This window comes from Ascidiella aspersa, chromosome 2, assembly GCF_963924565.1.
Source record: "Ascidiella aspersa chromosome 2, kaAscAspe10.2, whole genome shotgun sequence".
Lineage (NCBI taxonomy): Eukaryota > Metazoa > Chordata > Ascidiacea > Phlebobranchia > Ascidiidae > Ascidiella > Ascidiella aspersa.
In genome coordinates, this window is record NC_139448.1 from 14,818,338 (window position 1) to 14,833,345 (window position 15,008).

At 37.8% G+C, this 15,008-nt stretch overlaps 1 protein-coding gene across 1 annotated transcript; it reads right to left on the bottom strand.

The window, feature by feature from the left end:
• Positions 1 to 1,939: 1,939 nt before the first annotated feature.
• LOC146163894 (uncharacterized) lies at positions 1,940 to 11,801 on the bottom strand. Its single transcript, XM_083381464.1, has 9 exons — positions 11,641 to 11,801; positions 10,735 to 10,779; positions 9,176 to 9,915; positions 8,498 to 8,687; positions 7,838 to 7,955; positions 7,331 to 7,420; positions 6,405 to 6,624; positions 5,921 to 5,980; positions 1,940 to 2,611 (listed from the first exon to the last, which is right to left on the bottom strand). Exons 1-9 carry the CDS (start codon positions 11,726 to 11,728, stop codon positions 2,510 to 2,512), a joined length of 1,653 nt encoding a protein of 550 aa, XP_083237590.1. The 5' UTR covers positions 11,729 to 11,801; the 3' UTR covers positions 1,940 to 2,509.
• Positions 11,802 to 15,008: the final 3,207 nt, after the last annotated feature.

The following is a 15,008-nucleotide window of genomic DNA, read 5'->3' on the forward strand; positions in this document are numbered from 1 at the left end:
TCTTTTTTGACCGGGCCCTATACAACACTTTCTATAGTTAAGTAATACAAAAACTTACGTAATACAAAAACAATAAAATAAGGACAAAATGAAAAAGTACGAACCACAGACCGACACCTGAAAAGTATAGAATACCGTACGTATAAGGCATGTCACTTAGCTTTTTTGACAATCAATTTTTAAATCTGGCTTATTTAAAAGTGGTTGTGATGTTAGCAAAATAATTATTATTTTGGGCTTTTTTCTTTCATTTTCATAGAGGCCAATTCTAATTAAAATGCATAGGTTCTTTCGAAACCTTTCCTGCTTAAATATTAAAATAATGAATTTACTCTATTGCACTTCAGGGTGAGCACCCTTGAACGTCAAAAAACATAATATTTTAGCCCATTTTTCAATATTTTGTAGGTACTAGGAGTTTGCAATAAAAATATACATATTTGGATGATGTGAACGTGCTATGTAGATTACCTGGTCACAGCACATTAGTTATTTTGAACCTCACGATAGCTTTTTTGTTTTGTTTTTGTACCAATCAACCATGTATTAGGTTATACCAAAGTTAATGTGTTTTGAATATAAAAATAAACTCAATTGTTTTTGACGTTGTTCCAGATTTTTACATACAGTTCATCGGGCCTAAAATATCAAAATCAAAAATCAAAAATTGTAGTCTTTTTATTTTTATTTTAAGTTTAAATCAAAATTTTGATCTATAAACCCTGCCACGGACCGGTAACGAACTCCTCACGGACCGGCGCCGGTCCGCGGAGCGGCGTTTGCCGACCACTGGTTTAAGTGACCCAACTTTCGGTTTAGGTGTTTAATAAAACAGTCGCCGCCTTAGACTAAACATATTTGAACAAAACGGACATACTAAAACATAATTATTGGCACAAAGGGCGACAATTTTTGGCGTTTACGTTGTTAAAATAGGCAAAATTACAGTTTGGGGGCATCGTGTTAACACTTCATGGACATTAAGTTTGTAGCATTTATAAAAATGTAAATGTTAGTTGGCTACAAAAGCAGTAAGCGATAATTCCCTTTTTATCATAAATCTTGATTCGGTGTTCGGTTATTTTGAGAGGCCAAACCATTTAACAGCATATGTTACATGACTAAGCCCAAGCGAACAGATATGCCCTACGTAAATGTCATAAAGTGGATCATTTATTTGCACTTTCAAACTAATTATTACTTTGTGGTCATGGCATTCAACCCCTCCTAACCCTGCCTAATCCGGTAGTGAGCGTACTGTATTAATCACTGGAAATTAGAATGCAATAGTTTTTGGAAGACCCATGATGTTGAGGGCCAAATAAAAAACTAAATTTGATTTGTTACCAAAGTGTGTCGAAACTCGACGTCATTACACAAGTAACTCAAAGAAACCTGCTTCCTTTAGTTGATGTCGAAGGTCAAAAAGCATTTCGATAGAGTAATGGAGGCTCTATCTTGTATTGTAAATTAGCATGAATTGCACTTTATGTAAAAACGCATATATTTAGATCAAGTTAGCATTGTCATTTCTTTTTGTGGAGTGCAAGATCTGTCGCTTTGGCCACCAAGAAAGGGCTGCAATATTATTTCCACACAGCGAAAACACATTAGGAAATAAATAAGACTCCAGCCAAAAAAGTTTGGTTTTAGGTTTTGTATGTGACCTTAGAATAAACAAAGTATGTGACCTTACTTAGAATAAACAATATCAAAAATATTGTACGCGATGCTAACGCTGAAAGTAAAACAACAACGACAACGGAGGCAGCCCTGTATACTTTTACTTTTGTATAATGCAAACGACAAATGTCAACAAAATTATACATTTTGAAACTTTCGCGAAGTGAACAGTGTCGCGACGTACTATTTGCGGAAACCTGATTTAAGGTAGCTTATGGTCCCACACCACATCTTTTACATACCAACTTTTATTTCGAAAAACAGTCTTCCAAAATGTTAAAAGTAAATAGAAAGCATATGCATCAGGATCCATTGCATCCGTCATGAATTTTCCACTTAATATGTTTGCTATATTAAGTGTTAGCCAACCGTTACAGATTGCGTTACATTAGGAATTACTTCTTTTAGTGCTATGTAAGCTATACGGAACTTTTAAACAGCACAATCAAAAAATGTCTGATAGCGCGCAATAAATTAACCGTGCGTGTTACGTGCGCTACGCTAAGGCCTATGATTAAAAAAGTAGGTTTACAGAAATTTGTGCTATAGTATATAAAAAGTTTTTGTTAACAAACGTACAAAGAAAAGTGCGTGGAAACAATGGCAAAGAAATAAAAAACTTTCATGCAAAATGTATAAAACCATAGTCGCGCGTTATGCTAATTACAATGAAAAGCGCTTATTTAAAACATACTGCATCCTTGCATTACCAGGCTTAAGTTTACTATTACAGGTTTTCGGGCAAAACACAAACAAGGTTTTTATTGCCAGTCAAAAATCAGTATATACGTAATAAAATGTACCCCGGACTATTTTGGCTGACTTTTTAGAGCTTGTCATCTTGGTCGGCTTCCCCGGCTGCAGCACTTGCCCCATTGTCAGGCCTAAAAGTGCTCGTTGAACTTCCGAAGGCATCGCCGTGTGCAGGCTAAATGTAATGGCAAAACTTTAGGCTATTCGTGACTAATAACAGACCGGGTTGGAAGGAAAAGATAATACGATTTATAATGGGTGATAAAATAAATAGTTTACAAATAATACATCAAACATAAAACCTTCAACATTGCAAAATAATTAAGGCTAAATCGGTGTGGACGCCAGGGCTGCCGTGCCAAATTCATAAGTGTCGGTTTTGGTTTAGACGGATGAATTCCAATTTTCTTTACCACTTATAACATATGCCACAACTTAATGCTGAACACGCACTTTTTAACTATTCTACTTGTACTACTTATTTTGCAAAATATATTTCTAATAGTTTAAGAAGTCCGTGAAGCTGTTGTGAGCAGTGTTCCCTCTAAGAGAATTTTCTACTGAACAAATTTTTTGTGAGCAACAGTATTTTAAGGCTGAGTTGGCAGGGGCCCGAGGCAGATCAATGTTTTTTGCAAAGGAGTGAATCGTGAGCATTAAAGCGTGACGTCATTAAACAAATATTCTCAATAGACTTGAGTTAAATTGACAAAACGTCTAATATAGAAAGGATACGTGATATCTTTAGCACACAATCAAGAATCGCGAACTACTCGCTTATTTTTTTATATCGAGATGATTTTGCCAATTTGTGAGGGCAATTGACTCCACAGCTATATATCGCTGCACAGAAATCACGTAAAAAATTCTCGCTAAATCCGAAAAATACAGTATGTTTATCTTGATAAATTTTAAGATGAAGAGGTGTTACCTGCAATACAATACAATACAACGGTGATATTACAAATAGGTCACTGGTACAGATTCGGTCAAAGCGCGAAAATAACTTTAAGTCAGTGGTTCTCAACCTTTTATGGTTCGTGGGCCCCTTTGAAAGGCTAACGACCCTCTTTGCCCCCCTGCTTATAAAAATACCTAGCATTGTCTTTACTTGTTGATTGTTTTACTGATTTCTTCATGTTAATACCAAATATGGCTATTAATCAACGAATAAATCCACTTAGTTTCTAAAGATTTCTGTACGGCTATCACGCGCGAATGTACGGCTATCACGCGCCCCACAACTATGTGATAACACTGAACTATTCAAAAGTGACTCGCGACCCACTTAATATGACTCTGCGGCCCACAGTTTGCCGACCACTGGGCTACACGTTACTTGCTAGCCCAACAGCATTCGACACACACTTAATAATTAGGCGAAGGTCATCGGCAAGTAATAGGCCGCCTGAAAAAATGCTGGCTCTGCACTACTTGGCTACATGTAAAGTAGCAAAGTAATGGCTTATAGCCATAGTGACAGGCCTTTATCTAAACTTGCCAATGGCGAACGTTCGTTTAAGCGTAACTTTTCGTAATAAAACGAATCCAATATTATCCTTTAAACATGCCTACTGATGCGTCAAAGAACGTGTCAGAAAAACTTGTTGCAAAACGTTACATGAAAGTTTTACAGTCATAATAAAAATGACACATTCAAGTTAACTTGCAAATTTCGAACATAGTGACACTTAGGTTTCGCAATACCTATAGCTACAGAGTTATGCCCGTGGCCCCCAATGACCGCTCTGTGGCCTCCCAAGGGGGCCGAGGACCACGATTGAGAAACCCTGCCTTAAGTGGATATACTTGTCAGAAATTGCATTTATGGAGTGCTGTGAGCCCACGCTGCGCAAACCTATGGACACAAAGAAAGTGGGTAATTAAAGTGTAAAATTTGTAACTTGAGTAGGGGCCCTTTGCTTTGAATGTTGCGTTTGTGGGTGATAAAATATAGTAGTGCTAAAAAGATTCCCCACAACTGCATTTCGATATAAAGATCCCGAATTATTGTCAAACAGTCTACTGCTGTGTTAGAAAATGCACAGCATGGATGATGAAAAGGAAGGGTTCTTCAACTTTTTTACCGCGGACCTTTACCTCTTTTTTGCTTAGCGTGGACCACGGTAGGCAATTTGTGGATTTTACAATTTATAATTTTTTTCGCACTTGGAGAAATTGTTTGTGTTCAACTAGTGTGCAGTTTATCAATAAATGCATTTATTCATTTTGCACATTAAAGTGTGATGTTTTAATTTGGTTTATTGTGACATTTCGAAAAATCACCTAGCGAAAATGCTTGAAAGAATACCTTAATCTATTGAAATGGTAGTGAAGAAACTTTGAGCAAAGCCAGGTAGAGTAGGCTAGGTCACGTGTTACACGTAACCGCGACGCCCATTTTTAATGCAGCCCTTAAGCCACCGATATAGGCTACAGACAAAGTTTCGCTAGCAACGACACAAAGCTACTCTCGCCTCGTTCTTTGTACGGCCTAAAATGTGCCCTCACATTTGTTGGCTTGTCATTGTTATGACAGGGAAGCCGAACTCAAGAGGCTGGCCGTCATTGCGTGGACCTTGTTTGCCAAAGACGCGCTTTGATTTCTCCGCCTTGTTACCTTACATTACGCAGGCCAGGAATGTTGCAGCACCATTGTGTAAACTTAACTGTTCCAAGTTGGTAAAGGCCGAAACAAATTTATCTTCAAGTTTAAGTGTAAATCATTAAAAATGATCTTTTTTGTGCTTTACTATTAACTGCACCACACTACACAAACGCTCTTGCACATTAACAAGTATGCTACCCATCCCCCAAAACTGAGCTCTTTATACAGAATACACGTGTTTATATCTGTGAATATAGGCCCTTGCCAAATAATATGGTAACATATGACTTAAAATAACACACCAAAAAGGCTTACCAAAGAAACCCAGTATTCGAAGATACTTCATAAATACACCAATCTATTAGCGATATTTTTAAGGAAGTTATTAAAGGCACGACTTTTCTTTTGGCCGACATAACCCTGCGGCAACATACAGCCATTTTGCGCTTTATCTAACGCATGATTCATACAAACGACGCCATTGCGAAACCGCCAAATGCCTAGGAGCGGTTATCACAGCGTATGGTAAAAAATGTCACATAGCGAGAAAAGGCAAAAAACGACATTTATGCTACCCACGTAATAATGCGGGAATGTTACGCTTCTTAATGTAACCTCCCATGAGCGATCACCATTGAAATTGGCATTTTTGCCTGTTTTTTTTTACTGTAGGTGATTTCGCAACTTATAGTGAAAACATCGCAGGTTGACGAATCATAAAAACTTTTAATTAAAGAGAAATATCTTCTGTTCCCCAAGATTAATAGTAATTGATGCATAACTTGACAGAAACATCCGAGGAAACTGTTGTTCCTACTTGATTTTAAATCATTGTATTCAGCAATTTTGCTTTTATCTTATGTCGTGATGACTCACCTCAACGCTAACAGGAGTCAGTTGTTCGCCTTGTAATGTATCTTCTGGATTGTCGTAAGACTGAAATGTACAACGGAAGAAATTGTAGCTTTTAAAAAATAAAAATATTTATTTACAGTCAAAGTTTTTAGACAAATTGCGTTCAATTAGCCTACAAACTTTTTTCGAATCAGTATAACTCTAGGGCCGGATTCAGGATTTTTGTTTTGGGGAATACAAATTTTTCTCAGATTTGTCAAAACCTAACCTCCCAAGTTTACGACGTCTAAGAGAGGGTAACCTTGAAAACACCATTTATTTTGTTTAAATTTTGTGTTAATTAGAGAGATGTTTATTATACAAAAGCCTCATACAAAGATCCCTCGTGCCCCCCTGGTTGCGTCCCTGGCAACTATGGGTAATTGTCTTAAACACTATTTCGCCTGTTCTTTGAACGACGTTATAAGAGTATGTGTCTTCTCACAAAGGTCAACCGAATCGTTACTTTTTCGTATTCTTCTTGCATCGTCGATCTAAAGCCGGTTCCCATGGGGACCTCTTCCGTTTTCTTCTCCGACTTCCTGCAGCTGCGACAGAGGAGGAAGAGAATGATGGCGAGCGCAATGAAGACGAGCACACCGAGAACCACGCTCACCGCGATCGTTGCTTGCTGGAGGGGGTAGACTGACACCTCGCACGAATCGCCCGAAAACATATCCGGACAACTGTGGAAAAATGATGGTTGGACTCGAGAGATCAATCTAAGTGTAAAACTTGGAAACATAAGTTTATTTAGATGGTATAAGATACACATATTTCATTCCCCTGTGAGCATCATCAATCTATAAACACAAGCAATATATAGGACCATGTACGCAAAATAGAAAATTGAAACACAAACCATTGCTCAGGTTCAGGCAGATTCTCTTCGAAAAATTGTTGATTAGACTATAGAGAGGAAAAAAGCTAAATTAACACCTTTTTGGTATCTGGAACTGTTTAGAAGACTTTATTGTCTTTTAGTTGGTAATTTGGACAGCTTAAGTTGTGACGTTTAAGCTCGGAACAGCAATTGTTCGGGATAACAGTTCAAGCAATTCAATTTGCATGCGATACAACATTCTCGGACCGATCAATTTACCTTCCTTGCGTGTCTGTAGAATTCCTATAAAACTCAAGTTACTGTATTCAGGTTTTAACTTACTTTTTACATTTGGTATATCGGCATGGCATACGAACGAGAAGCAGCATTTTTTTAATATTTTATCAAACGTTTCAAGTTATTTTCCTGGAAGAGCATCATGCTTGTGTATATATTTTTCGGTTGATTGAGTTGGATACATTCAAAGCACCCACAAAGAATCGATATTGATTTAAAAACTAAGCAACGCTATTTTTTTGGTGCACAATACGTTGCGTGGGAAGCATTACCTGCAAACCGCCGTGTTGTTAAGCGCTACGCAAGTTCCACCGTTTTCACATACTTTTCCTTCGCATATTTTGCGACAAGGAGCTGTTAATCTGCAAAGTTGAGACAAATGATTATATTAGGGCCGAAAAGCAATCTTAGAATTTTATCCAGCTTGCAAGTTAATATCATTTTTCGTTGCAATTTATTGTATTGGAAGGTCAAATAAGGGACGATAATAGCCAGTTTAATCTAGATTTTTTTTTAAACAACTAAAATGTAGTAAGTTGTATCAATAAAACCAAAAATAATACTACGCAGAGTAATACATAACAATTACCAACCTCCCGAACACTCCTAACTTACTTATATAAGAAGCGGTATGTAAAATTGCGTAATCTATAAGTTTCCCAGGTACGTTTACAGTAATTCGCGATTGTGTCAAACCGAACTTCCGGTATAGAAATTGGCGCCGCAGTTTAGGATCCATAAAACTTACACCTTTATAAACAATTACTACGCAAACTTACGAATTGCCATTGCTATATCCAGGCTTGCACAAGCACTGAAACGATCCAGGGGTGTTGACGCACGTTGAGTTCTCACTATCGCAGTTGTTCGTTGTCGCATCCATACATTCGTCGTAATCTACATATATATTGTGTTAAGTTAAACCAAGCCACCTCAGGCGTTTTGGTCGATCGAACCCCCATGTGCCGCTTTTATAGTCCCAAAAACAAATTCACAAAACGAAAAACAGGAACTAAGTAACACCAAAAAAGAAATACAACCTCCGGGTACTTATATCTCATATTGTGCGAAACTTCTTTAAACAAAGGATTGTTGGACGCCTTACTTACTTAGCTAAGGAATCTGCGCTATTATCAAACCCAAAAGAATTCACTCTGACCTAAAAGTTAAAACCAGTGGAGAAAGTAAGTCAAAACGGTCAGAACCTATCAGGTCATACCCTAAAAATATATTATATTAACTTTATCTATATTTTCACTGCTTGAATTTATTTAACCCAAGATTTTAGTTGCCTATTTGCGCAGACAATCGAATGATGACCTGCGGATTCTGAAAGTTACTTTCGTCCCGTTATGATGTATTTTTGTGACATTATCTCTGGAATGTCCGTGCGTTCCTGAAAGAAAATTATTTTACTTTCAACCCTGCCTAAAACTAACCGACTGCAGTGATACTGGAAAACATTAAAACGTTGCTCGTCCTCATTCTTGTTTGTAGAAGGTCTGAAAGTTCGATCAGCGATTTATTAGATGAGTCAAAGAAAACAACAGCGTTAACCACCACTGATCCGGCCTCGAAGCTCATGATTTCGATGCGGTTGAATGCGGTGCCGCCCATTAGTGTCGTGGTCTACGCATAAAAACAATAAGGTTACTTTAATCGACGGCTGGCAAACAGGCAATCGACAATGCACTATACGGTAAACTTAATTTATCAAATTATATTGTGTTTTTTGTACCTTTCGGTTTAGTTGTATTCATGAAGTCAATATGGTGACGTTTGTTAAATACACTTGTGATCGGTGTTGTAATGAATCGCGACAGTATCGTGATTTTATTGACAGTTTTCAAATGACTTTTTATGGACAAATGACTGACCTGGAGTCCTTTCAGGAAACAATTCCACTCAATGGCAAATAACTTTTAAGATTAACTTTTTTAATTGAATATTATTTTAGTAGTATCGTAAATTTACCTCCATTACACACTAAATATGCCTGGTTTGTTCTTGGTGGTTGAAGGTAAAATAAGAATTGAAGGATGTGTATATATTTTAATTTTTTTACTTATTTTAAGCTAATAACTTGACTTGGACTTTATCATTTATTTTAGTTGTACCTCGTCTTTAATAGATGCGCTTAAGTTCTGTGCGGCGTTGGATGACATATTCGACAAGTCCGATACGAAATTCTCGTTGGATATCGTCATTCGAACTTGTAACGCCGACGCTGCTGGAGGGGCGGTGGTGGTTGTGGTTGTTGTGACAGTCGTTGTTGCTGTCGTATTAGTTGCTGTTGTCGCATTTGTTGCTGTTGTCGCATTTGTTGCTGTCGTTGGTGTTGTGTTTGTTGTGGTATTTGTTTCTGCTGGTACTGTTGTTGTTATTATTGTTACAGGTGTAGATTCGGTTGCGTTTGAAGCGGCTGGCGTAACAGTAGAGGCCGCGACCAGTTCTGTTGTGGCCGCTGCCTGTGCTGCTGCATCTTTCGCGGTCGTTGTCGGTTGCGTCGTCCCTGCTTCAACTGCTGCTCCATCGGTCGCGCTTTCTGTTGTGGTCTCTGTTGCATTGTTTGCTGCGGTTGGTTCAGCCGAACCCTCGCTCTGATCCATCTGTCGTTTGATCCGGATTCGTTCTATGTCTGACGCCTGTTCGTCGCCCGTTATTTCGAATATTATGTGCTGCTGTGTGCGCGTGTCTTGCCCATCTATTATTGTTTCTAGGTCTTCGTTCGTTTTACTTTTCCTATTTTGTGGATCGGCCTCTTCCAGAAACAGAGACACGTCGCATAAAGATCCGGTGTAGCCGAACTTGCACATACACCGGTTAAGCAACAGAAAACCACCTTGTGCGTTGCATTCTGAAAAGAGCAATGTGTTTATAAATGCAAATGATTATACCTAGCAATAAAGGTCACAGCATATTTACATATAAGTTTAAAACGCAATGTATCTAAACACAATGTTGTTAGTATCATTTTGACTGCTAGCGGCCATTCACGAGTATAATTTTGCTGAAAAAACGTCTTGCGCTATTCACAATAGTGGGGATTATTAAACAAATTGAGCTGAAGTTAAATTGTTACTCCTTTTGCTTGGCGGAAACAATATTTGAAATTTCAGAATGTTCTTGTATTTTTTAAATTTAATCCTTGATTAACGTTTGTGCACCGAATGCCTCATTTGCACCAAATAGCCGGTTCTCCCTGTTCTATGATAGAAAATTAATTTGAACCTTAAGGAAATCAGGTATAATAAAATAAAAATACATGCAACAGTATGGGATAATTTTCTTCTTCTCATTTATATTTTTAAATAAGAGAAAATTTTTTTAAAAAACAAAGCTGTATGAAAGCATATAGTTTAATGTTTTCCTATGGTTTATATAACAACTGCAAAAAATTATACTGAAAAAAAACATTTAAAACACGAACGGATCTACAATTATTTTTATATCCTAACATCATGTTATTACTTATTAATAAACAAATACCATAATAACAAAGAGTATATATTACCTTATAGTTATAGGCAGCAAACAATATCATTAATAAGTAATGTTGGTTTGACCTAAGATATATTGGTGTAGCAGAATGGATAATTTATATCGTATGAACAGAATGCCGAAAATAATAAGTACTCTCAGTACACGTTATCAATGTATAATGAATAGTGCTTACCTGGCAGTGAAAACTCAAATGTCATTGATTCCTCGTCACCGCACACTGAAACATAAATTTGTTTAATTGTTAGGCAGTAGATTGCGTTGTTTTGAGTGATTCCTAATAGGGGCGCGGGACAGTCAGTCAATTTAAAAACCAAATAAAGACCACGTGTACCATGATACAGTTTTCGGGTGGTGTCGCCAAAACATACGTGTCCCATACACGTGGATCACCTAGCAAACCGATTTTTGCAACATCTCTTGTTACTTCTTATAGATAATGGTTACAAATTGCCACGCATTAGGTTTTATATTGGTAATATAATAATATACAAGGGTGTAGCCTATATTTGTCATACCAAATTGATTCATCAACCATTTTTTAACTTTGGTTCAAGATCGTACAAAAGGAGAATATAAATTAATTTTCATAAAGATAAACAAACATTGGTAAACAGAATAAAAAATTATCAATTTTCTTAAGACGCAAGGATTTAAAAATTATCAATTTTATAAACACGCAAGAATTAAAAAATTATCAATTTTATAAAGACGCAAGGATTTAAAAGTTACAAATTTTCTAAAAACGCAAGGTTTTCTGATCTATGTGTACTCTGATTTCTCTTTCAAAGATTATGTGACAATAACAAAAAATGCATGCACACACAAAAAAGTGGTGATTGATAAACTGTAGGACTCAGTGTTTAATTTTTAGCCTTTGAACTCAGCAACCTGTGATACGTTAAGTATCACTTAGTGACGCAAAAGCCGGTAAAGACCTCGCGCGGCAAGGTTGCGTTTTGGCAGCATATTTCCGGGTTATGTTTCGGCGCCTTGACATTGGGCAAAGTGGAACACGCTCGGCGTCGGATTGCCCCGGGCCCAGGTCAAGAGGAATGAAGCGCCAGCACACGTGCCTCACCTGCTAGCGGCGAGAAAGCGACGCAGAGCATCAGCAGAGCCACGCCCGTCGACAACGCCGCAGAAGCTTTCTTGTTCTTTAACGCCATTGCTCATAAATGTACAGAACGAACTTGTAACGAACTATGAAACCTGGGGAAAACTGAAGTGATTTGCCATTTACTCGATATGCATTTCGTTCACATTGAGAATAATTGCTTCATGCTTAAAATGCTTCTCTATTACACACGAATACACACACACACACACACACACACACACACACACACACACACACACACACACACACACACACACACACACACACACACACACACACACACACACACACACACACACACACACACACACACACACACACACACACACACACACACACACACACACACACACACACACACACACACACACACACACACACACACACACACACACACACACACACACACACACACACACACACACACACACACACACACACACACACACACACACACACACACACACACACACACACACACACACACACACACACACACACACACACACACACACACACACACACACACACACACACACACACACACACACACACACACACACACACACACACACACACACACACACACACACACACACACACACACACACACACACACACACACACACACACACACACACACACACACACACACACACACACACACACACACACACACACACACACACACACACACACACACACACACACACACACACACACATACATACATATAAAACACACATTTTCTACCTAAAACTCTATACGTTAAAAACTTGATGTTTAGTCTTAACACATTATACTGACTAATGCATCTTCTTATAATGACGGTTTTGCAGAATGACCAATACAAAATATTCTGCAGTATCATTTTCGTGACTTAAATTATTGAGTACAGTCAACATTAAATTAGTGTTTGTATATACCATGTATAGGCATACTTAAGACAGTCCTTTTTGAATTCCAATCTCCAAATAAACTCCCTGGTCTAATTTGAGACGCATAACGAAACCCGGTATCGAAAACATAAAAACGTTTATTTTGTTTTTTCGAAGAAAAGTAAGAACACTACAGATCTACTCTAACGGGCAGTCAGTCGTCGCCAGCTTATCACACAGTTTTAAGATAAGTCGAGTACTGAAATGTTGGAGTGCGCCGGCACCAGAAACCACTATAGATCAGCAGAAGTGTAAAAAGCGACGAAATATTCTATCCACTTCAGCGTTCATATGCTGTTTTAGCCCGGGACCAAATCTTATTGTCAGAGACACTCGATTTGTTGCCCTTCAATGGGTTTAGCCGGCCACTTTAAACTTGATTTTATCGTTCGTGAAACAAGAGGCCCGTCACATTTCGCGATCGCTTAACAAACTTTTCACACAGTGCCGAATTGTGTGACCTTTTGAGCAACACAAAGCGACACTTTTCCAGCAATAAAGAGTTTGCCAATTGCTTGCCAACATTCTGTCAAGCGACACTCTCACGCGCCTTAACTAAAATACTCACAGAAGAATTCTATGTTAATTTATTGCATTTTACCCAATATCGATGCATTGACAAACGATCACACAGCCATGCAATGCGTTCAACTATTTTGTTTTTACTATTAAATAAGCAAAGTCATATATTCCTATGTCGCTCTCATGTTATCTCTGATTGATACGTATTACAAATAAAACCTGACTATCCACAAAAGATTTTACTGTCATTCAGAAAAATATGAAAATACATGTCCCCCCAAACGTTATCTTTTATAGTGCCTGGTAACAGCAAAAGCAGCAGTAGCTCAGTTCCGCCTCAGCCTCATTATACAAAGTCAAATGCCACCAGACTTCTATAATGCCCGAATCTAAACATCAGCGGACCTCCACCACCGGCGAATCGCAACGTTCTGATTAATCCACGACCAGACGCAGTATAGTCAAGTTCATGCGAACGCCATTCCAACGCCCCCGGCAGCTCAATTCGGCTAAAAAGTAAAATGCGTGCGTCGTGCTATGATATCACTTGTAACAGAAATTTTAGCCTGGAAACTAGCAAACCGCCCTTTGCCAACATTTCGCGGAGTTGCGCCTTGGGTGTTTCGTTTGTCGTGATATAGTTTATAAAAATGCCTGAAGTTCACATGACCAATGACATCATCATTAAAGCTATGTAATGAATAATATTTATTTTATTTTTGGTATTTGTTTTAATACTTCGTCATTTTGAAAATATTGACGTAATAATTCATGTTAAAACCCAAAAAAGTGCAATTCAAAGGAAAAATAAACTTCGTATGTTTTTTAACTAAACATTTGGCTGACTTGTTTATAAAACTACGATGTTTTACAGTTAAAAAGGGCAGTACTGCGCATTAATAAAATATAACCTCTTTATAAGTCCCGTGAACTAAATCTGTTTATAAATACTTGTCAAAGGCATTACTTTATGTGATCTTAAAGTCATAGGCATTTTGAACTTTGTTTACTTTCACACTACTTTGTGTAACACTTTGAATACGTAAAACACAATTTCTCAACACCTTCGTATTATAAAATGTATTTTCAGACTCAAATAACCCTTTCTATTTCCCCGATAAAGTTTTTGTGAATCACTACAGAACCACTATAAAAATCCCTTTTTAAATTAAGTCGTGTTTAATATTTTCAAAAGCAACAACATCATCTGATCATTCATGACTTTTGGCATAACTGAACTCTACATACAATACCGATTTTTTTATTCCAAACCCCTACCTATAGTTCATATGGAAACCAAATCAACTAATATTTAAATAACCAAAGCAAAGGTTTCCGGTGCTTGTTACTTAAAAAGGTTTAAAACTACATTAGAAAAAACAAAACAAAAAAGGCGGTCAAAACAAAAAGGTTATAACAGTCGTCAAATTGTGAGGTCGCCTTACTCCAATAAGCTGTTTGCCTATAGAAACTGCCAGCCAAATGGCAGGGCATCGAAGTTTCTACATCTAAGACCTAAACCACAGCCTTCAGCGTTAGACACAACTAAATCTTTCTAGCGATCCTATCTTGGCTATGTAGATTTTGTGAAAACAGCGTAGTTTAAACTCCGTCACAGGCGTCACGATCGAGGAGGGGCCACCTTTGTTTGAAACAACTTTGGTCGAGGCGTTGTGACGTCAACAAATCACCTAGTAAAACAAGTGTGAGACCCAATGACTTTTACCTCGTACATTAGTTTCTCTTAAAAGATGTCCCTTGGCTTTCGCCAGTCGGTTGACCAGTTATCGTTGTTTGTCTAAACTTTGACTGTCCAGTGAAAACTTCCTGTCGCTGCTCGGTCTCGGTTCGTCACTTGTTTTAACTGCA